We start from the raw sequence: 24,930 nt of genomic DNA, 5'->3' as shown, positions 1-24,930 counted from the left end.
ATTTTGCCATAATTTTTATTGAATACAAATCATATCATTTGCTTATAAAAGTGAAAACTATTGTTCTGTTATGATACAATTGTTTTTAAAATATATTTCAATGATATTTATTCAAACCAAATAATTCACAAGAATTAAATATAGGCATTTAAAATTGTTAGTATAAAAAATAAATGGTAAAATAATAAAATTATAGGTAAGAAAAAAATCTTAGTACATAATTTTTACGAAAAATAATAGTAAAATACTAAAATACAAAAAATGTTTCATTAAATAGAAGTAAAATACACAAAACGTATAAGACTAATAAACTGTTGAGATCTATCACATAAATATAGTTATACAATTTTTATTTTATGTATATTATATATATACATATTGATTAATATATAGTGTAATTATCCTTTTCATGGACCATAATAATTTAACAAAACTCTGTTGATGGTTGAAGTTGGTTTTAAATACATTAGAAGAATCAGAATAGAGTTAGTGTAGCGAGTTTGCAACACAATAACATGAAAATTTTGGAAATGGCAAGACCAAATGATGCAGCGGTATTTTTTTGAATAGTTGGGGTATTCAAAGCCGCAAACCCGCCTACGTTATACCACACAGGTCTCCCTGACAACTCTTGTACAGGCCTAGAATTGTGTGTTAGTTGTCCATGTTTTGAACGCAACATACGAAAAGCTTGAACCTGCAAAACAACATTTAATTAACATTAAATTAATTAATAATGTGAAATTATGATACTTTATGGCTTATGGTATAATGTTAATAACGTGTGGACGTATGTAGTAGTTGAAAGTGAACGAAAACCAATTTCTAACAATATTTTATACTTAGATAGAATATAACTACCGATTATAATTTATACATAATATACTTTTATAATGTAATTCATAGTTATTATATTTATAATAAGTACCCACCTATTAAATGCAATTTTAATTTTAATTTGTATTTATCTAGAAGCCATTCCCTGTCCGTTTCTTTATTTCTTCAATCACAATTTTTAAGAAGCTATCAATAAGTTTTCTATTCATTCACCCTATCAAAGATCTTGGGTTTCATAAATTAGGTCCACCCTTAACTTAGATTATTACCAAAATGTTAACTGATTTTAACTGCTATCATATACTATTGATTTAACTTAGACTCTTTCCAAATTAATGAAAAATCTTTAAAGTGCATTAAAATTATGTGCAGTACAATAAATAAAATGTATGTCATTTTTGTAATTATGCTATTAGTAATTGTAGTAATAGTAAACTATTCAAAATATTTGGCCCAGATAATAGGTATTTTGAGTTTGACGATGCCTGATTTACAGACTAAATACTAATCGAGAGTTAAGAATATTAATTTAGTAATAACTATATAGGTATATATATTACTTGGTTATGAGATAGTTGAATCGGATGTTTGAAATCTATCCATGTAACGACTTCCAAGCAAGGCGGTGTAGTTAAGGAACCCTTGTATGTGAAATAGAGTTCGGTCGATTCGGGTAACATGGATCTAATGGTGAATCCAACTAGTAAATTTGATGTTTGATCAGGCATATTTATTTGACCCAAGGTGTTGACGATTTCTGAGTATACAGGATTGTCTTCTTGGGTTATTTCAAAGAACATGGCTAAAACAACCAATCCATCATTTTTTGTTAAGGCTATTTTTTCATCATCGTAATCTGTGTTTGAAAATACCATATGCAATTCCATCGGATAACTATATAAAAACCAAAAAATCATTAACATTTAAAAATTGTATTAAATAGTTTGATATTTGAATTATTAGTATAATAATAATATATTATATTATATTATATTAAACATTCATGCATCAATTAATGGTACATCAATTATAGGTACCGTACTACCGTAAGGTCTATTTCATGAAAAAAAAATATATCCTGTTTTGTTTTAAATATTGTATCTTGGTTTTGCATAAAAGTTTCACATCAACATATTTTTTATCTAATTCTAGATTGGTTAAGTTTTAAATTTTAATAATAAATGATAATATAATATAATATGTAGGTAAACCTCGCTAGTCTGACTTATATAGAACCAGTGGTTATCAATGGTAAATTTATAAAACAGCATAGTCTTCTGTATAAAAATGTTATCAAATGCTTTATTCAATTATTAAAATATTTAATAATGTTTAATTTTATTGATTTGAATCGGATTATATTGAATATGTAGTTTAGAAATTAAATCTATCACAAAAAAATGTAAATTTATTACCTAAGGGTTTTAATTTTTAAATTATGTTTGTACATTTCTTAATATATTATTAAGTTGTTGATAATTGTTAATTACTTACCTACATAATTTTATTAAAATTAAAATTAAATTAATAGTAGATCAATATTATATAGGTAGTCGATGTGATCATATTTAGTGTTTGCTTTTATTTAAGTGTACAACTACATACCTATGGTTGTTAATGAGGTCTTCACTGCCCAACGAGTCATTAACACCCCAATGGAAATGTAGTTGAGTAAATCTGTAGGTTGGAGTCAGTGGTCCTCCACTAATCATTACTGGTGCAGTATAATTCAGTTGTAATACCACTGTAAATATAAATTAAAAATAAATATTGTTGTATACCAACTACTGTTTAACTTTTATGTAAATTATTAACTACAGGTACAGGTAAAACGGTATGTCCCTATATTCAGTTAAACATATTATACATATCATTTTATTTAGGATATATTTTCAATAGGTAGCAAATAAGTTATCCATATAGTACCTACATGTTATAGGTACCTAATTAGCCCTAAGTAAACTATTATTATAAATTCAAAAATGTTACATTGTCGATATTATGTTGAATGATGACTGATGAGTAGGAATAATTATTTAGTTGAACACCTATGAAAGCGAAACTATAAATAAATTAATACGATACAAGTATAGAAGTATTGGGTTACAGGCTACATTTTAAAGTTTCTCCAGTATACATCTTGGAAAATATGTTTGAATAAAATTATAATTGTTATGTAATTTTTTGTATCATGTCTTAATAAGTATACTAATCAATAATCAATTGTCAATAGCACTTTTTATGTGAGGTAAAAAAAATCTGAGTCTAAGTATATTATTATGACATATAAAATAATAACTGAAGTATTTTACTCTTATAATTTAAACCGCCCAAATAAAAATAATAGAATTTGTATAAATCTTTGATTCTCTCTGATAATGTGTGTTTGTATGCTATCTTGAATTGTAAAATATCATCTATGGTAAAAATGTACACATAAAAAGAGGTTTAAATCTATGGTATGGTAGCGTAGCCATTATATTATAAAAATTTTAAACAATGATCAATGATTTAACAATTTTTATTATAATAAATTAATCGTAAATTTATTATCGTTCAGTGTTTATTCTTAAATTGTATTTTAAGAGGAGTTTAAAGTTGTCTTAGTATTTAATTAAATATAACTGTTTTAAAAAAAAAAAATAATGGCCACACCAAGAGATATTGATGACACTTGGGTAGAAGAAATATTCGCTAAATCTGAATCTGTATGTTAAATTAATTTAAATCAATGATTATAATGAAGACTAACATATTATTACAATTTATATATTGATTACTATATAAAGGAATTATATGCATGTGAAATATGAATGTTAGTACGCAGTGTACTAGTGTATGCACACATATAGGAGTTTGAAATGTCGACATAATATATCACACTGAATTCAAATACCAAATTGTATAATGCATATCTTGCATATTTGGAGGATTGTTGCATATTATTTTATAATCGTATACAACATGCATATTTAATGTATACCTATTTAACAAATTTTCAAATTCAATTTATAATAAATCAATTTTACTGGAGCAAAAATTGTTAACATTGTTTCTCAGAGGTATTTTGTTGAAATATTGTCATGTATGCCACACTATATGACCAAAAAAAGAGTTCAGAGTTCTGAGTTCTGAGTTTTAAATATGTTATTTTAAATGATCTATAATATTCAGAGTGGATTTTAGTTTTTTTTTTAAATTTTGATTTTATTCTTTGATTTTATTCTAGTGATTTTACAATGGTGTTTATTTTTTTATTTTTTTTTTATCCTGTATACAAAATTTCTACCAGAAGAAGTGCTTCGATTTCAACATATAGTACCTTATATTTTAGAAAATTGGATCAAGATGGTACTGTAGAGAGGCCATTTTTTGATTTTCTCAATAATTGTATAATGCCACAGGAAAACTACCGACAAACTACAAAAAACCACTAAAAATGGGATTTTAATTCCTAACGCTTTGTCTATGACCATAGCAACGAATAAAAAATAATAATATTATAATATTAATACAACTCACTTACAGTCTATAATAAATAATAACAATATAAAAAATCCAGACTGACAAACCGTCTCCGCTCAGAATCGTTTTTCTTATACAATGATATTATATCATTGAATTCAAGTTTAATACAATCCATTATACATTGACCCACTTGTAACTTACTGTACAGCAGAGCGTCATCCACTTAACCGCTTTTTTATATTTAAATCTGTTAAAAATGTTCTTAATTTTAATTACCTATCGAAGCATTTCTTTGTTTCTTATAAAATGTGTAATAGTTTAGTATCCTTTTTAGAGTCAAAAAAGGTGGTATTTTTAAAATTATTTTTTAGTTAGTATAATAATATAATGCGTATAATTGCATATTTTACCTTTTTATATCATATTCAACAATTTTTAAATGCATAGAATTTCGGGCTTTAGGTACCAATGACATAAAGTATTATATTGATGTTTGTTTTTTAAATTGGCAGGTAATATATCAGAAAATGCAGAATATTATAGAAAAAATGAAGTGTGTATTAGAGTTAAAATCAAAAATTAGTACTTCTGAAGAACAAGCAAACAAGTTACAAGAATATATAAAAATGTTAAAAGATATGATCCATAAATCAAGCAACTTCCCCACATTGATTTCAAATGTTAATAGTGAGTTGAATACAGTTTAAGTAATATAACATGATATTATAATTTAAGTATAAATATTTAATATATATTTTAATATCAATATAATGAAAACTTTTATTGTTTATACGCACAATTTTATTTAATGAAAATTAGTTTTTGATATTGATCAGGGATCTTAACTTTAAGTATACTAATTACAGTAAAAACTTAAACATTTCAAATCCTAAGATCATTATTTTTTTGATCATTATTTTTTCAAGACAAGTTGGTCAATTTTATTATAACAATATTATAAATTATAATACCTAGAAGAATTTATTTTTCATAATTATTTTTATCATAAACGTTTTATAAATTATATAGGTGCTATTGATGAAGTGGAGAAATCATTATTAAATATTAAAAAGGTAATTTTATTAATTTATCATAGAAAAGGGTACATTTTTTTTTTTTTTTGATACCTATATAAATAGAAAAAATGAATTGTTTTAAATTTTAATGACTCTATTAGAAAATTAATTTTATTAAAAAAGGCTATTGCTGAATTGGAATCGGAAAAAAAAATTGAAATAAAATCAACTGCAGAAAACGCAAAATTAGGTGAGTATGATATTCTTGTCACGAGAAAAATAAATAAAAAGGTTATGGATTATAAGTATATTATTATAAATATTTAATTTTTTTTTTGTCATTGCCTGACCTACCTACAGGTGAAATACCAACCAAAATGTCTTTTTTTAAATCCTTTCTATATTAATATAATAGAGAATAATAATAATGTTTCTCTTAAAATTATTAATAACATTATATTTTTTCCTAGTATTGAGTATGAAAAAAGTATTATCAGAATTATATAATAAAAATTTTGAGTTACTGATACAAAAAGAAAATAGATTGCTTGAATTGAAGAGTCAAATAAAAGAATTTAATGCCACATATAATATATCTGAGGTAAAAATATAATTGTCGCTCCTCTCAGAACCTAATAAGTATACACATACATAATATGTATATAAATATATAATATATTAGATAGGTAGAACGTATATAAATAGTTACATTTCAACACAATATTTTATTTTCATTAGGAGAAACAGAAACTAGATTGTTATATAAAAGAATATAATTTGCTGAAAGCCAAAAATATGCATCTTAAAGAAATGATATCTTTCAACATTGAACATTAAATTTAAAATGCTTGTCACTTAATTCAGAAGATAATACATTGGCAAATATATAATTATTTTTGATATAGATATTTTTAGTACCAATATTTCACGTGTAAATCAATTTATCTATTTCAATTAAGTATAAATATATTATATTTGTTTTAAGCATCATTATTAATTGTATATGCATGATTTATTTTGAGATTCTTGTTGGAAAATGGTTTTTGTGGACTGGAAAAATTACATATTAAGCAGTAAGCAACGATGCAGTGGGCAATTGTTGGTCTAAACTGTATACCTTATGAAGTTTAGATACAATCATTGATGATACAAGATAATATTTATGATTATCTAAGAGATTCATAATAAATTCTATACTATAGTGCAGGGGTCACCAATTAATAATTTTGAAGAGCCAGATTAGGAATCTTTGAAATTGTTGATGGGCCATAAAAATTGCAGACTTCGGTAAAAACCAATGAACAAAAGTTACAAATTACAACACTATAATATAGTATACATGAATAATATTAATGGTTTTTACTTTTTTTTGTGTCTACGGACCGGATAAAATTTGTATGTGGGCCGCCATTTGATGACCCCTGTTATAGTGCGTACCTACTATAACCATTTTTGTTTTATAGTATAATATTTGTCTTTTTACATTTAGTTAAGAGTTACATAACCTACATACAAATTGTAAGCTTATTTTTAAATACCTATGTAGTGTAGGTACCTATTGTAGAGATAAAATGTAATATTTTAATTAATGTTTGCTCTATGTATAAATGTATAATATATAGGTATGGATAGTTACTAATTAGGTGAATACTACCTAATAAGGTAGATAATATTAATATTAGATTCAAGCGTGAAAATTATATAAATTATCTAGAGTACCTACTAATGTAGAGGACATAGGTACATAATACACATAGGAAGTGCACTGCATGTCATAATACTTTTATATACTATTCTAGTCAAGTACAAATGTGGTCAGAATACAATAAATTATTGTTACCATTTAAACAGTAGTTTAACAGTTCAAAGTGAGAAAGTAAAGAGAACAAATTTATGGTATTATTTTAAGATAAGCCACATAAGATAATTCCGTATTTATGTATGTCATTAAGTTTGAATAGTTAATGTAGTGATTAATTTCTTTATTAAGTTTTATATTTACTCTATCATTAAGAATATAAGAATCATTGAAACACTTATATTAATCATTATAATACAACTATAAGTTTTATTGTAGGTACATAATTTACAAAAAGAGTATTTATTCCTTGACATATAGTACCTATACAATATATATTCCCTGTAGGCTGTGACATTAGACCTTGACTACCTATATTATAATAAATACATGTACCTAATAGGTACCAGTAATACCTATAGTAATATAATATATATATATTTATTATAATAATATAATATATATATATTTATTATTATTACCTACTACTGTTTAATTCTTAGATTGGTATATCATTTACACTAAGTTAGTAAGTTAGGATTAAAACCACCTGATAAAAATATATTTAAGTAATAATAAATAAATTATCCAACAACTGATTACCTATTGGATTACAAGTAGGTATGTATTTTTATTGTTAATCAATTTTAAGTAGGAAGTTATTATACTTTGGATTTTTCTTCTATTGTACATCAGTATTACTACTAATGAATTAGCATTACCCATTAGTTATTTTACCTATAGTAAAAAAATATAATAACTGTATTTTCATTTATTATTTGTAAATTATGTTTTCTATTTTAAAATATCTGTATACATGCGTGTTCCACAACTGGAATCATCCTTAATGTTGGTTGGGAAATATGAATAATTCTACACTTGAGTCTTGTATGCTTCAAGAATAGTAGTTACCTAGGGTCTTTACTATTTATTTTCTTATCCAAGTCGTTCCCAGAGTGTTTTCATTGAAATTCGAACATCAAAAGTGACTAAGATTAATAACTATAGTTTCTGTTGGTAAGATATAGTTAATAGAGAATGTCCTATTCATAGTCTGTTAATGACAATTACTTAGTTTCATTTTATAATCGTATGTATTTTTGACAATATGGTACAATAAATAATAATCCAACTAGGCTTTTAATAAATTTCACTAAAATCGAGTATATTATAGGTACCTAGATATGTAAAATATGATATTTTAAATAGGTAGAGATGTAGCCGCCATGCAGGTAATAGGTTTCTATTTTTTTTTTTCTGCTTTAGTTTATTTCCATTTCATGTTTTTCATAGGTAACCTATTATAATATGGCCAAGGTTCTATATAGGTAGTTGTAATTATTTTGTTTTGTGTTTTAATTTTTTCTATGGTTTTATAAAATACTATTTCAAGTTAGAATATGTTTCAAATGTATTTTAAATGCATTTAGCAAAGCATAGTATGCTGTGAAATACTGAAATGTATGTTTCTCTACCAATTGGTAAGCAATTAATAAATTAACTGACTCACATGTTGTATAATATCATTTGTGTATTGTTTAACATATTGATTTAGATATATTAAATTACTATAGAAGACACTAGACAGTAGTACTTATAGTTGTTCTTTTTCCAGGGCTTGTGTTCGACCCATCAAACATTTAACATCTGTACATACATTAGGTAGTCTTATTTATTACATATAATGTATATATCTATATCTATTTGGTGTTACCTATAAAACTAAATCAGTAATCATTTAAACGCTTTTTATCGATTTTATTGATATTCAATTTATTTGGTCACAACTCACAACTGTGTACAAAATAATAATAAGGCACACAGTAATCTGCCGATATACAGTTGTATATACTTCCGTTACACCTTTGAAATTCACTACACTTCTACCCATTGTATACACTTTTGTAGGCATGTACCTACATAATATTTTACATAAACTGGTTAGTGGTTTTATAATTTATTTATTGATTAAAAAAAAAATATATTAATGAATACCTATAATAATTTAATAATTAAAATAAACGATTGATAATTTTTACTAACCTCTACCGGCCCTACCTATTGTAATATCATAAGTTAAGTTATTTTCTTAATAAAGCGCATTAGTATAGTATGTGATAGATATACATTTATAACGTACATATTGTTTTATTATGGAAATTGTTTAAGTATCATGGGCTTATCTCCTTTATGACATAAATATAACATATTTGGAAAAACTACAGCTTTAACATGTATATGTATTATTCAAGCCAACTGTTTAGAAAAGGGTAGAATTTTTTCACTATCTATTGAATATTGTAGAACTTGAGTAACTTAGTATAATATTATTTAAATGTAGGTATTGTTTTGTTCTGATATGCCAACTATAAGTGTTATAGTGTCATATACATATGTAATAGTATTTCATTGTTTTTACTTTGACTATTGTTGAACAATTTGATATTTTATAATTAATTTGTCTTTTAAAAATAAATAAATAGGTAGATAATAAATAAATCAATGTTACCTGTATGTCCATTATTTGTTATGGTTGTTGATGTGGGAAGTGTGTCAATATTGTGAAAACGCAAAAGTGGTAGATTTACTTTTGTCACAAGATTTTCCTCGATGTCGATTGGTGATTGATATTTTCCTGAACATGTTTTATACTCGTTTGCCCAATGCGAAGGATCTAAAATAAAAATGTTTATTATTTATGTAATTTAGGCTAAGCTGCTAAGAAATCTCATTTATTATTGTTATTTAAAGCTTTTAATAAAAACACTATCAAACTTAACATTTTTTTTAATATTTTACAATATTATATGAAAATGTCTAGATGATATCATCAGGTATATTTAATTTACCTAGGTATGTATTTTCCACCACTCAACAAGTTATAATATAATCTGTACGACTGTACTACTACTAACAAATATATTAAATATTGTCTTGGATTTTTTTTCCACGTATATGATCATTGCACAATCGCAGTATTTGTTAGAAATATTTTAGTATTGCTATTAGAGATGAATATATTTTATATGTTTTGTATGGTTATTATTATATTAATAAGAAATACGTTTTAACTTAAGAAGGTACCCACTTAAAAATTGATGACTACCTATGAATTATTATAATTATTTTAAATATTTATTATTTGATAATACTAATAGCTAACCTAATCTAACCTAACGCATTAATTGTAAGAGTTTTATATACAAATTTTATGGATACATCAATGCTTATTGCTTCTAATAACACAGTTTTATGTTAAAATAATATTAAATTATGGTATGATACCTACTTTGTTTATTCTATTAGTATTACATATTATACCTAATTATTTTATGAAGCTAGTTTAATATTTAGGGTACCTTCTAAGTATACCTACAGGCTAAAAATATGATTCTCTCTTGCCATGGTCAACTTGTAAACTTAATTATAACTATTATTTTGTGTATTCGTGCATATCAAATTACCTAACGAAATTGTGGTCATTGATACATTACAAAGTAACATGGTTATGAATATGTTGGTGTTGCCAATATTAGTGGTTGTAAAATTTAAGGTCCAAAAAATCCATAGTAAATTCAATTTTAATCTTTGAATTTTGATCAACCTTTAAAACATTGGTGGGATATTATCGACTAAAATATAAAATATTTAAAAACAACAAACTAAGTAGGTACCTAGCATAAAATTATTGATAATATTTCTCAAAAACACTTCTTTTTAATTGGATGTACCTAAATGTGATTCAAAACCTGCACACTATTTACTATATGTATATCATGGATATAAAGTTACTAACATTTTAATGGAATATAAAGTTTGCAAAACTATTATAAGTTTTTAAATGTAAGACTTTATTTTTAAAGAATGATATGAAATCATGAAACTTTATACAACATTTTCAAAATTATTGGAATTTTTCTGCAAATGGTTATAATCAGGGATCGAAATAAAGCTCATAAAATAATCAAAATAAGTGCTTAAAAGTTTATAAGAACGAAAATAAGCAAAAAATGGTACCCCTCCCTCAAACAACAAAAATTATAAAAATAACGTCTCCATTCAAAAACTTCCATGTTCTTCACTTCTTCCTCTTACACTATAGAATAACATAGGTATTACAAAAATAAGCACTTTAAAATTTCATATTTTAAACCGTGGTAATATGATATAAATTTCGATAGCACTGGGCTACATTTTGTCAAACTAAAAAAAAAATTGCAAGTCTGCAGGTTATAAATTGTTATTATAAATGCATCTTTAGACATTATAACGAGGTACCAGGTACGGTATACTTTATACCTACCGTATTGTGTAATGCGTATATTTGTATAATGTTTTATTAAAACATATCAATATATAAAACTTAAACGTGACATATCAGCTTCTGTCATCGTACCTCTGTCGACTGTCCTCTAATAAATTTGAAGTTCAAATTACGATGTAACGTATACAGCACCTACATATTTTAGATTCTGATCTATACAGTAGCAAGGAATGTATCAGTTTTACAAATATCTGCTCATATTATCTATGTCATCGATTTATATGTATCAGTGTACCTAACACTTATTTTTGTTTAGACTATTAGAGGCAGTAGTTAAATGTGCATAAAAAACCTATTGATCATAAACCATATTTAGGAAATAGGTACCTTCCTAGTATGTTTCTTTTGAGTTTGATTAGGTAGGTACCTACCTGCTAAGATTAAAAAAAACTCAAAAACAGTAGAATACGACCCGCTCATATTTTTGGAAACGACGAAGAATTAATAACTTGACTTATTAATTGTCTATTATTCTTATATTAGATATATATTTAATAATATTAGGTACTGACGTACTGTTGTTTAATAGCGACCTAAAATCAAAATAGGTAGGTACCTACCTACCTAAAGATTTGTATACCTAATGGAACATATTTTTTTGTAATTTGTAACTCGATTATGTTTGATTGATATTTTATGTTCTAATGCGTGTAGTAAATAAATAATAACTCATATGTGATTGAATTAGGTATCCATTTCACATTTCTTAAATAAAATGTCTTAGAAATAAACAAATAATAGTCTTTAAGAGGGCATAGAATTGTATGAATGAACTTATAAACGTAATATCAACGCAAACTGTAATCGAGAAAACTTGCGACGTTTGGTTGAAAGTATGGAATTCAACCAGGGCTCATTTATGAAGTACCTACATAATTAAAGTGATACATAATCCGTGTGGTATTTATTTCAAGCATATTAATTCTTCCACAAATTACGTAAGAACATGTACAATGTACATGCTATATTGCTTTATAACGAACTAACTACGATGTATTTTACGTTATGCGTTTTAATTAATATTTAGTTGAGCTAGCGACTTCATCTTGCCATTAATCAGATCGATTTTATAAATAATATTATATATAGGTAGGTACTATTCGACTCTGCACTTGTAAACTATTTTTTCGTATAAACAATGCTGTAATCGATAATATTATAAAATAATTCATCCGGATTTTATTAGTTTATAATTGCACTTAAATTTAATATTATATAAAAGACTCGGTCATCAGTTAAAAAGTTTTACCTTGACCTTAGAATTCTAAAGCTCAGAAATCTAACCACACGCGGTAATTGTTATTAATTACGTTATGAATTATTATCCTTACCAAGCTCTCCAGAGTCGTAACCAAATGATTGTTCGTTTTCTCCGTGACTTGGTGATCCACATGCTAGACCTGTAATAAAAACAGTCGCTATAAATCTTTATTATATATATAATATTTGATATTTCCTTTTATAACGGAATTGTGTAACGATTTTTACTGACAAAACTACATTAACATAAAATGACAGTAGTATTTAGATAACTTTAATGATATATTTATAATATATATTCATATATGCAGATATATAACATGTATTTTCATGTAGGCACACATATTTTACAGTAAAATATTTATCCACTTTCCACTAGGATTTATTTCAACATTTTAAGTTATAAAAACATAAATAATCTAGTAAGTTTTTAAATAGTTTTAATGATATAGGTAGGCCTATTGTAGAGCTTACTATAGAGATTATATTATGTGTACCTATATGTTATCTATATATACAAGTGCATTCTATTAAAAATTGAAATATACCTATTTACTTACAAATAATTTGTGTACGACATGACCTACCTCTATATCTTTTCAATACGACTTTCACATTATAAACTTGTAAGTATATATTAATAAAATCATTATAATATTTCATAGGGTTCGTTGAACGATTTGACATATTATTACCCTATAATTTCAAGACTCGCGTTAAAATGTTATTAAAAGTATCTATCTCAATATTAAATACTTTCAAAAATATTTTTTAATTATTATATACTTTGGAGGTACCTATACACGTAAACGTGTTTGATTATCGTAAGTGAAAATTACTCGATTATCAACACTTTCAAAAAATATTTACAATGTGATTTTTGATATACCTAGGTACCTACTATTATACGTTTGAAAGTTGGTAGTAAATAACTAAATTCGCAAACAACACTCCTTTATAATTGTAACTGCAGTATAGGAAGGTAGACGTAGATATATAATGGTTTAGCGCACGAGTGTTGAATTGTCCATATTTAAATTTTAAATTGTATTGAACCAATTTAATAATTTATTATGGTAATGTTTATTAGTGGCGTCCGATGATAATACGATATGTTGACGAGTGGTCGTAGCGAATATTATTATATTATATATATACATATATAATATATTATATATCGTTTCATAGTAATTGTTGGCGTTGTGCTCGTTAATAAATTATATCTGTAAAACATTTATTGCATATTATCATATAGACATTAGACGCCGCGTAGAGTAAAAAAAAAACGCGATAAAAAGATTGTAGTCTGAGCGAGTAATTTTGAATTTCCAAAATGACCCTGTGTCGCTTTGTAAATGACATAGCTATATAGCTGTTATTGTATTTATTGATCGATCGCAATATGTGCGTATAATGCACATGTACGTACGATGGGCAAACATCGCGGGGTTGAATTTGAATGAAAAAACGTGTAAAGTCATGTACGACGAGTTAGTGGGACAATGAGGTTAGCCGAGGCCCAAGGGCAGCACTATGTCGCAATCTTAGATCGAGAAAACAACAATGATTGATAGCTAAAGGATAGGTACTTAGACACTTACTACATAAATAATGGCGTATAATGTATTAATTTTACGGAGACAAACTCTTGCGACGTTGTTAGTGTGTACACGTGCGTTTTTACGACCTGCATAAAATCTATGACATTAGATAGGTATTGTCGTCAGTATAGGTACTGTACAGGAAGTTGTCAGGATAATCACTAATCAGTAAAAGTTACTATTTCATGAGGATTTTTATAATAGTTCTAACATTTGATCGTAAATTTGAGAAAAAATGCTAAAATTGCGATTTACGATTGGGCTAAATTCTTGTGTGATTTGACCACACGCTTTCTTAACTAAAAGAAATATACCGTTTGGACGTTATAGACTTATAGTTGATCTTATATTATATTATAGTCTGATACACAATTACATTGATGACAGAATACATATAACATCAATAAACATTATTATAACTAGTAGGTATATCATCGTTGAAGTTAAATTTATAAAAAACTAAGACTGTTATTTATCATCAATTTTTTTACTATGATAAATATTAATTATAAGCCAGGTATTACCTAATACAAATTATAAACACCGATGGTTTACAAAAAATATTAAAACATTGCTATATTTTAATAACGACAATTTATGGTTATATACCTATATAAGTGTTTAAAGTTTAAACAAGACAAATAATAAAGGGATTAAATTGTTTAATAATAAAAATATAACAAACCCATTTTATAAAATGTATTTAATTAAGACCTATAATTATCTTAGCTGAAACTTCGCCGAAAAAATTTAAAAAATGCATAAATGAATCCGGTGAATTGTTAACGGATGAAATATCTATAGTGATTACTTATTAGTTATTAGATAGGTACCAATTTCCAATCTAATTGTTCTGTGTTAAATGACTGCATTAAATCAACTGGAGGTGTATGAGTGGTTCAATATAATATTATTGTCATTGACACTAATTATACACTAATAAACGATTTAATGATCCATTTAATGAATCATCAACTAAACACACACGCGCGCGGGAATGGGAGGGGAGGGGAGGGGAGGAGGTATTAGCTAGGTAATACTGCACGTCTTCTGGGTTTTCGATACTATACGAATAATTCTTTCAGTTTTTACATATGATTTTAGAAATATACTAAATCAAACGCTGTTATGAATATCCAATAGAGTTTGCACTTTTGTACCAAAATAAATTGAAATAAAACAATTTATTTTACATTTCACACGTACAATTATTGATGTATAAAGTAAATATCCCGTTATAATAATATATATGGGTTAATTTGAGATCATAGCTATAATTACATACTTGATTAAAAATTAATAACTACATGTTTTAATACAAATCAATTTCGTTAACTATAATTTAGTATTTGGTTCCATTGAGTATAATATGTAGGTTATTATTATAGTGTATGAATTGTACAATATGTATATAATACTCACTAGCGTATTACTAATAGAATTGTCCGAGTTTATCTAAATTAAACATTTTGGTATATTTTAATATTAATTGAGTAAAATATATATGTCATACTTAACCAAGGATATATTAATTAATTGCAAAAACCCACAATATTCACATGACAATGATTAATACATGGTTATTAAAATGTAAATGAAAGTTTTAATTTTAATTTTAGATTCTGAGCCATTATTGTATTGATTTTACAAGGATAAGTGTTTTTATTAGTACAAGTTTTATAAGTAGTAATGTAGTAGTAAAAATGGTTCGATCTTCACTTTGAGGGTGTTTACTGATAGAAAATTGGATATATAGTAGTTGATACTGATAGAAGGTCAGAATTGACTATTTCCAGTACGTACTACACTATCTACCTATTCAAAATATTTTTGTTGTAATTCAAGATATACCTTAGAGACTTGAAATGTTCATTAAATGTTAATATTATCTAGCTTTTGTTATAGGTATACAGTATAATTTAAGAAATATTTTGAGTAATTTTGAGTTCTTTTTATTGACATTTGAACTAATAATAGAATAATGTTTAAATATCAATAATGTTGATACAATTTGTTCAGATTGTCAAAAAGCTTGAATTGGATGCAAAAAATATTTCTTACCAAACACGATTTTAGTTTTTTTAAATTCAAAAATAATTAGATTTCAGACCCAATTTATGCTATACAAATATGATATAGAGGCATTTAAATATTTAAATATTATGCAAAATCAGTTTTCAGTGTTTATTTTTTTGTGTAACTCCAAAACGAATAAAATAACCGTATACATAGAAACTTTAAATTTTCACCAAATGTCTATATAACCATTTTTCATACATGATAAAATTTTCAAAATAATTTGACTCTTTTTGTAATATTTATTCTTTCTAGGAAAGATAAATTAAAGAATTTTTTTAATTTTTTTAAAAATTATTGTCGATACATTTTATTTAATACATTTTTACTTGGTCTAAGAATTAAAAAAAATGTATTTCAAGGTTCTCCATAAGTTGTGTTATTATTTATTAGTGTAACTAAAAAAAAAATGTTGCCTAAATTCATAATCATTTTTATGAGTGTCTGAAGAAGTTAATTTTAACAAAATTAGTCAAAATCACGAATAATTGAAAATTATTTTGAGTTAGAAATTCATAAAAAAATATCTTTTATATCTAAGATTTGAAATTTTATCACAAGATTCCTGATAAGTTATTCCTCCTTTAATACAAAAAAAGTTTACCGTGATTTAATTTTTTATGAGCGTTCAAGTTCAAATTTTTACGATATTGGATATTCATCAATAAACTAACGATTTCTCATCGAATGATTTTCTTATTTAGTTGTAATTCAAAAATTAATAACCATGGATACTTGACTTTTTCACCAAATGTTTATTTTATCATTTTCTATATAAATAATATTTTCAAAATATTTTAACTCTTTTTGAGCTATTTTTAGAAAATTGAAATTTTACATTTAGTTTTTTTCTAGAAATATCGATGAATAATTTTTGCTGGATCAAAAAGCTTTGACATTTAATCATATATTATGTATATCATAGGTATTTAAAATAATATGTTACTATAGTTTAGAAAATATATTTAATGTATAGGTACTAAAATAGACTGTTCTTATTATTCAACAATTCAAGTACTATAGAGTAAATACAATGTATGGAAATTGAAAATTAACTTTAGTTATAACTTTAAATACAATAAGTAATAAGTTATAGCTGGATTGTATATGTATAGATATAATTAGTTAATATACCTACATTATACTCGACTCCAGGAACGAAGAAGGATAATTTGAATTTGATTTAACAATAGATTTTAAACGTGAGAGAAGAAATAAATAATTTATACAAAATACAAATAGTGCTTATTTTGTACTAAGTACGACTTAAGTGTTTATAATTAATATTATACTTATCAACTGTGTAGATATTTATTCAATTTTTTGAAATTAGTATTTTTTTTTTCTTAATACCATTTATGTCGAGTTAAGTAAATTAAATAATGATAATATTATTTCATAAATGGCATATTATTATTATTTTACGTATACAATATAATACATTATACACGGAAACCACTCTAGATCGATATCGTATTCTTTTTATAATAATTTTTCGTGATAAACATCAAATTTATGCGTAAAAATACGCGGTATCAAATAGAAGCACAAGGCCTCGGCATCAAGAATATTTTCAATTAATTGCAATAAAAATTAGAGGTCATCGCACACCAAACATCGTATCTATAGTATAAAATGTACGGACGCGCACACTGCTGTCGTCACACCAACCGATGTAATAGCAGAATGTAAGTTGGTCTTTGATGTATCCAAAAATCCTACTTACTCCAATACGCATTCGAATGGGTTATTTGTGAGATGAAAATTCAGCCCATTGTGATTGATAATAGTCAACAGCGTTACAATGGAAGTCCGATAATTGTCAGGCTACATAGACGACGGTGTGATGTTTTCTTGCGACAACAAAGAAAGCAATTCTGAAATGTATAATGCGCCGAATTGTATATCATACTATTTACGATGACGTATAGTTTAGGCATTAACATAAGCATACTGGGTTAGTGTGTTCCAGTTTTTTTTGGAATGGAATATAACATAATAATAGGTATATGACAACAGAACATTCTCCTTTTACCCTGCGGTGTACATAGACACGATAATCGCTAAGGAGAGGGATGTAGTTTTTGCCATAAACTTATTAGAGCTTGTCGGTAGTTGTCTTCCGTCTCCTTTAAGGCATGTTCCGCGCAATTAAGGATTTCGCATTTCATTTCGTTTATAAAAATATAAAAATTTAATCCTCGAGTATAGTTTTTATAAATTAATCACGAAACTATAGCGTTTCTTTCTATAAACACGCCGATGAATATTTTAATAGCAATTTACCTTGGAATTTGGGTGTGTGTGGTAGGACTGGTTATAGTGAGCAGGAATGAGGATGGGACAGTCAACAGAATTTAGTCTGATTTTTATATATAATATAAAAAAATGTGCCACATGACAATACATTTAACTCCACTTTTGTTCAGACGTTGCCAGCTACGCGTCTTGGCCAATCCACATCGAAATGAAAATGTACCGATTATTGATAATATTGTTAAATATTTGATAAATAAATAATGATTGATGGTTGACATGTTAGTTTGCTTGATATGCGTACCAGATAATTTCTTTGAAGTGCGTGTACTTACAGATATAAACTAACTATTAAGTAATGACAAGTAAAACACTAATTAGGTAGTATTCATTATTATTGTTCAATTTTATACTTATTAGTAAAAACCTATACCTAATATATAATATACTAGTTACTAGATATACCTATACAAATTGAATTTATTTTATAGATTACATATATTCATTAATATAGGTACCTAAATAGAATTTAAAAAAAAAAAATAATTATTTATATTCCAAACATAATATAGGTACTCGACATATTTTACTCAATTTACTATTAAAACTGCAGTTCTGTACTTTTGAAAATAAATATTTTATAACAATTTTTATGTTGTACACGCACACGTGCAAAGAAAAAATAAATGTTCGCAATTATATGAACTTAAATGTGGTATACAGTTATTAATGAACAATTTGTAATTTTTAAAGACTTTACATTATATTATATAGTGTATAATTTAACTAATCAGAGTATAGAAACTAATTTATTTTACAATTCACGACTCGTGTGTCTTAAAAATATTCATATTGCAAGAACTGGATGTTTCTTATCCACGAATATAATACACTTTTTCATGGGAATGGGAAACCATTGAGAAAATGCTAAGGTTCTTATAATCTGTTTATATATTGTACAAACGAATGAGATATTTAACTGAATTGAGAAAGTTTCAAAAACATAAGTATTTTATTATCAACAAAAATACCCAGAGATTGTTAAGATTTTTTAAAAAAATGTACCTATACCGTAAATCACAATTCCATAAATCACAGCGCCATATTTCTGTGCTAAATATTACAAAACATTTACTATAAGAAACATTTGGAGCACTATTATTCCCGAAAAATTAATAACAAACTGTAGGTACATAGGGCTTTAGTTTTTTTCCTGTTCCTATATTAATTGTAAACACGAATCGATGCAAAAAACAATGATTGTATTATTTTTACGATAAATTAAAATGTTCACAACGTCTAAATAAGAAATATTAAACGTATGGATAGTATACTGCAATCATCGAACTTTCACTCAAAGTTGTTTCCTGATTATAATAATTTACTATTGCTTTTAAATTTAAAATAATGATAAAGCCCCGGTAGCTGAAGTAATCGAAGTGTGACGATACCTAGGTGGTATTAACACAATAACAACTATTTTCCCAAGTATTTTTATCACCGTACGGCGTACGTACTTTTTTACGCGAGGATAATTAAAAAGTATTTATATTTTTTAAATCTTTCTTTAAATTAAAACCGTAGCTAGAATAACAATCAACACCAGTACACCACGCTATAATATGATTTGTATCGGATTTATATCTTTGAATGAATATTAAATCTATAATATAAAAAAATAAAATATGTACCTAGTATATAGGTATAATAAAGTTAATTGAAACAATTATTATGGACAGTTTTTTCTAATAAATAATAAATGTTGTAAATATTCTGTTATCAAAGTTAAATGCGAACAATGATTATTATTTATTGCCTATCATACACCATAGTTCATAATCGTAGACCTTATATAGTTATACACTTTATTATAGTATTATACTCATAGACCAGCAATGGTATAACTAATGGCTGTATTACTAAAACTACGCGTGGCGAACCGAGGTAGAGGGCGCTCGAAAGTGACCATCACAATGATTCAAAACGAGCGCACGATATAAAAATGTAAAAAGAAAATTGCATGCGTATATCATCAATTTTTCAGTCAAGTCACTATATTATACGAGCGCCCTCAATCTCGGGTTTTAATTCACAGAGCCGGACCATTGTAGTGCCTTTAAGGTCTACTCATGTTTTTATTTTTTAACCATGGATAAAAATATAAAATAATGAATCTCTTACAATTTTGTTATGTTAAAAAAAAACAACAAATTGCATACCAAGCTGTGGATTGTTATCGCCCATAAATGAGACAAAAATATTAACATGTATCTATGAACTAGGTAACTATTTACGTAGAAATTAGAAATACCAAATGGTGCAATGGATTTTAATATCGTATACAATATTAAAATCTATCATCACTCATCACATATATGTACGCTTATCCTATATTTATATTAAAAAAAAAAATACCTCGTGGTACACTATAATAACGGATTTCTGCAGTACAGAATACATTATTAATTATCGACATTATTTTTTTCCCGTTGTTTAGATAGGTAGAAATTAGAAAACCTTTTGAGACTTTCTCCGTTTGTTTAAGATATTAGCTAAGTTAATGCGATGGTCTACAGCATCTGCAAATGGTTTAGCGGAATTTAAAATCATTGCTAGGATTAAGGCTGTATTAGACGCAATTTTTAAAAACTAAATAAAAAATCCTTCTGGTAGAAATTTTGTGTACAGGATAAAAAAAATATAGGTATACACCATTGTAAAACCACTAGATCTCTCGCTCCGCTCAGAATCTAAAATACTGCATAAGTTTTATAACCAATAAGCTAATTTCTAAAATGTATAAAGTATAAACTATGTTTAAAATATAATTTATAAAATTGGCACTCAAGTTATTTCTATGAAACATGTCTGAAGGGTGACAAAAACTGTTGCATATACATAAAATAACAATTTATCACTAAAAGGTGTATAATAAATAGATAATTCCAGTGGAGTAATGTCAATAATGATAATATGATATAGTAAATGACAATGAGAGATAATTTAATGATTTGAGTTATGAATTCATGATTAATTTACTATAATAGTAGTATAGTATAATACCTATATCTACAGTTAGAAAACTAATTAGTAATTACAATTTATTTGACACACGAAATCTTTAAATAAAATAATATATGTGTAATCATATAATATACTTTCAAAGTTTCAAGTACCCACAGAATTAATAATAATTTCAAACTACAACGTAATTAAGTAATTAAAATTTTTATTCTTCGTTTGAATATATTATAATTTCGTCCAAATTTAACCTATGATATGTACCTAACTATAAAAAAAAATTTCGTTTGTTTATTTTTAGATTTTTAGGTTACGGTATAATATAAACTACTATTGAGGATCCTTGTATTCGATTTTAAATCCTTAGCTATAAACCTTGAGAACATTTCATCCATTTTAGATTCTGAGTGGAGCGAGGAAGCTAGTGGTTTTACAATGGTGTTTATTTTTTTATTTTTTATTTTTTTATATCCTGTATACAAAATTTCTACCAGAAGGAGTGCTTCGATTTCAACATATAGTACCTTATCTTTTAACTTTTTGCGAATTGGATCAAGGTGGTACTTTAAAAATGTAATTTTTCGATTTTATCAATAGTTATTTAATGCCACGATAAAAACTACTGACAAGTTACGAAAAACCGCTTAAAATGGGATTTTAATTTCAAACGATTTGTCTATCTCCGTAGCAACGAATAAAAAATTTTAAATTATGATATTATAATATTAATTCAACTTAAAGGCTATAGTAAACAAAAATTTAAAAAATCCAGACTGATAAACCGTCTCCGCTCAGAATCGTTTTTCTTATACAATGATATTATATTATTGAATTCAAATTTAATACAATCAATTATACATTGACCCACTTGTAACCTACTGTACATCGGAGCGACATCCACTTACCCGCTTTTTTTTTAGTATAAATCTAACAATTTTGAAAAAATATCGAACCAATAAATTATTCTTTAAAGGCAAGTATTCTCAAATTGTACAACATTCTCGGACACGTATATAAATATTTTTACCACAGTATAGTTATTAGATTATATTATTATTAATTAATACAATTAAACGTTATTTTATTGAAATTACAAAAAAATCTAGTTTCATGAATGACAGTTATTTATATTATAATAAAATTTCCCTTTTAATTTTGAACAGATAATTCTTAAGTTTACGTTACATTTTATTAAAAGTACCTATTTAATTAATAGGTATTTAATATTTATATTAAATTATTTAACTATGAAATAAATTAAAAATTGTATTTATAGTTGAATTAATGTACTTATTCTTGGTAGTAATAAGCAATACATATCATATATATCATATAGTATAGAAACTGATTAATTACAATGAAAAAATAAAAATAAATACGTAGTCTTAACAATTAATATACAATCCAGTATAAAAAAATTATTCAAACTAAAATATAATATGTAAATAACCAAATATATATATATATTATACCTAAATAGTTCGTAACCTTGTTAATTGTTATTAATGCTTAAAAAATAGTTAGGTAATTAATTGTTGAATAACTATTAATTATGTATTGTATATTTATAAAATACATGAATTTCTATCAATTTTATAATTTATTCATGGTTAATATTATAATTTATTAACAACTAAATATTATAACATGTTTAACATCGTTCGGTAAGTAACTAAATATATAAAATACGTTACAAAATAATTTCTTATATCAAATTGAAATTTGTAATATTTATTTTCATTTTTAATGCAAAACAAATATTTTTACAGTGGGAAATTATGTAGGGATCTATTTTTGGAGGTATCCATATTTATTATTATGAACCTTTGAATAGTTACACATTTTATTAAAATAAAAATATTTATAGTATTTAATATTTATTTAATTATAACATTATGATATTATATGAACATATTATTTTCAGATTTCACCAAACTTGTCATTAAGGTCATGGATCACAGCATGTACTTATTGCAATTTATATTATTATAGGTACATTGTGTCAATAAAAGAGCTATTTACATAATCATTAATCATCATTCATTATTCTCTTATTTTTGTCAATGTCAATATTTTTAAATACATTTTTGAGATAATGTTAACAATGTTTATTTTCATTCTATTCACTTGTTACAACATGTAAAATAGCTTAAAATATTTCGTTCGGGGTACATTTGTAATATTATGACAATAAAATAACAAATAAATGGTTTAAGAATTTAGCATTGAACAAATCTAACTACTATATAAGTACTATTATATTTTATATTCGTACAAAAAGCTTACTAAAATTTAGATATGATTAAAATAACACATAAATTTAATTTACAATTTTTTAATGCATTAACCCAACAAACATTGTAAGTAATTATTTAGGAAAACTGTAATAAGACCATCGTCTTTTCATTAAATTATTCATGTAAATGTTAAAATTTCTAGATATTTAGGGCAAGAAAAAAATGCTCAAAGATTTTTATGTGAAGAGATTTTATGAGAAATTAATTTTCTACCTATAAATCTAGTTATGAACCTACAGACCACTTTTATTTTGCATAAAAACATAAAAAAATCATCAACAATTTTATAGTGCACAAACACGTATAAATTTGATTCATATATATAGGTAATTATGATAATAATGTGTTCATAACATACAGATAATATGTAAAAATATTTTACGTAATTAGCTTATCCTTTTATTTAAATCATAGTACCTACCTATATGTTGTACGAAAATATAAACAGTTAAGTTTTCAATCTAAATTATTCAATGTCATTATCAAATATAGCTGTGCATAATTTCACTGAAAAATATGCATGCCCTATTATGCATTAAATATTGGTAATACATTTTTTTTATAAAACTCTAAAATATGTCAAGACACGCGCTAAATAATTTAAAAAAATAAAAAAATATGTAAAATTACTGTTTTTACACAGAAATTTAAAGTATTTATAATAAAAATACTAATTCAAATAATTAACCTTGTTTAAGATTATATTCGTCGCTATTCTTATTTATATAATTGTACGATTTCAACTTTCTAGAATAGTTCTTCTCAATGATCCCATTCAAAAACAGTTCATAATATTTTTATCAATATTTTTTTACACTGATAGGTAATCATTATAGGTACTATAGAAATAATTAGTACTCAGCAATAACAATTAAATTATTAAGCGTATTACCTATAATCACCATTTACAAACCATAAGATAATCAATAGATTATATTATATATATATATACTATAATATAAATTTACACAAGATG

At 25.4% G+C, this 24,930-nt stretch overlaps 1 protein-coding gene across 1 annotated transcript in view; it reads right to left on the bottom strand.

Moving 5' to 3' along the window:
* The window catches only part of LOC100165346 (carbonic anhydrase 2), a 32,689-nt gene continuing 7,759 nt past the window's right edge, over positions 1 to 24,930 (bottom strand). The window contains exons 2-6 of the mRNA XM_001945697.5: positions 12,775 to 12,843; positions 9,629 to 9,793; positions 2,443 to 2,581; positions 1,398 to 1,731; positions 1 to 697 (exon numbers count right to left, since the gene is read on the bottom strand). Coding sequence (XP_001945732.1) covers positions 476 to 697; positions 1,398 to 1,731; positions 2,443 to 2,581; positions 9,629 to 9,793; positions 12,775 to 12,843 — 929 coding nt within the window. The 3' untranslated portion in view covers positions 1 to 475. The remainder of the gene's footprint in view (positions 698 to 1,397; positions 1,732 to 2,442; positions 2,582 to 9,628; positions 9,794 to 12,774; positions 12,844 to 24,930) is intronic.

Source organism: Acyrthosiphon pisum, chromosome A1 (genome assembly GCF_005508785.2).
Source record: "Acyrthosiphon pisum isolate AL4f chromosome A1, pea_aphid_22Mar2018_4r6ur, whole genome shotgun sequence".
Taxonomy (NCBI): Eukaryota; Metazoa; Arthropoda; class Insecta; order Hemiptera; family Aphididae; genus Acyrthosiphon; species Acyrthosiphon pisum.
This window is presented reverse-complemented; position numbering and strand designations above follow the sequence as displayed.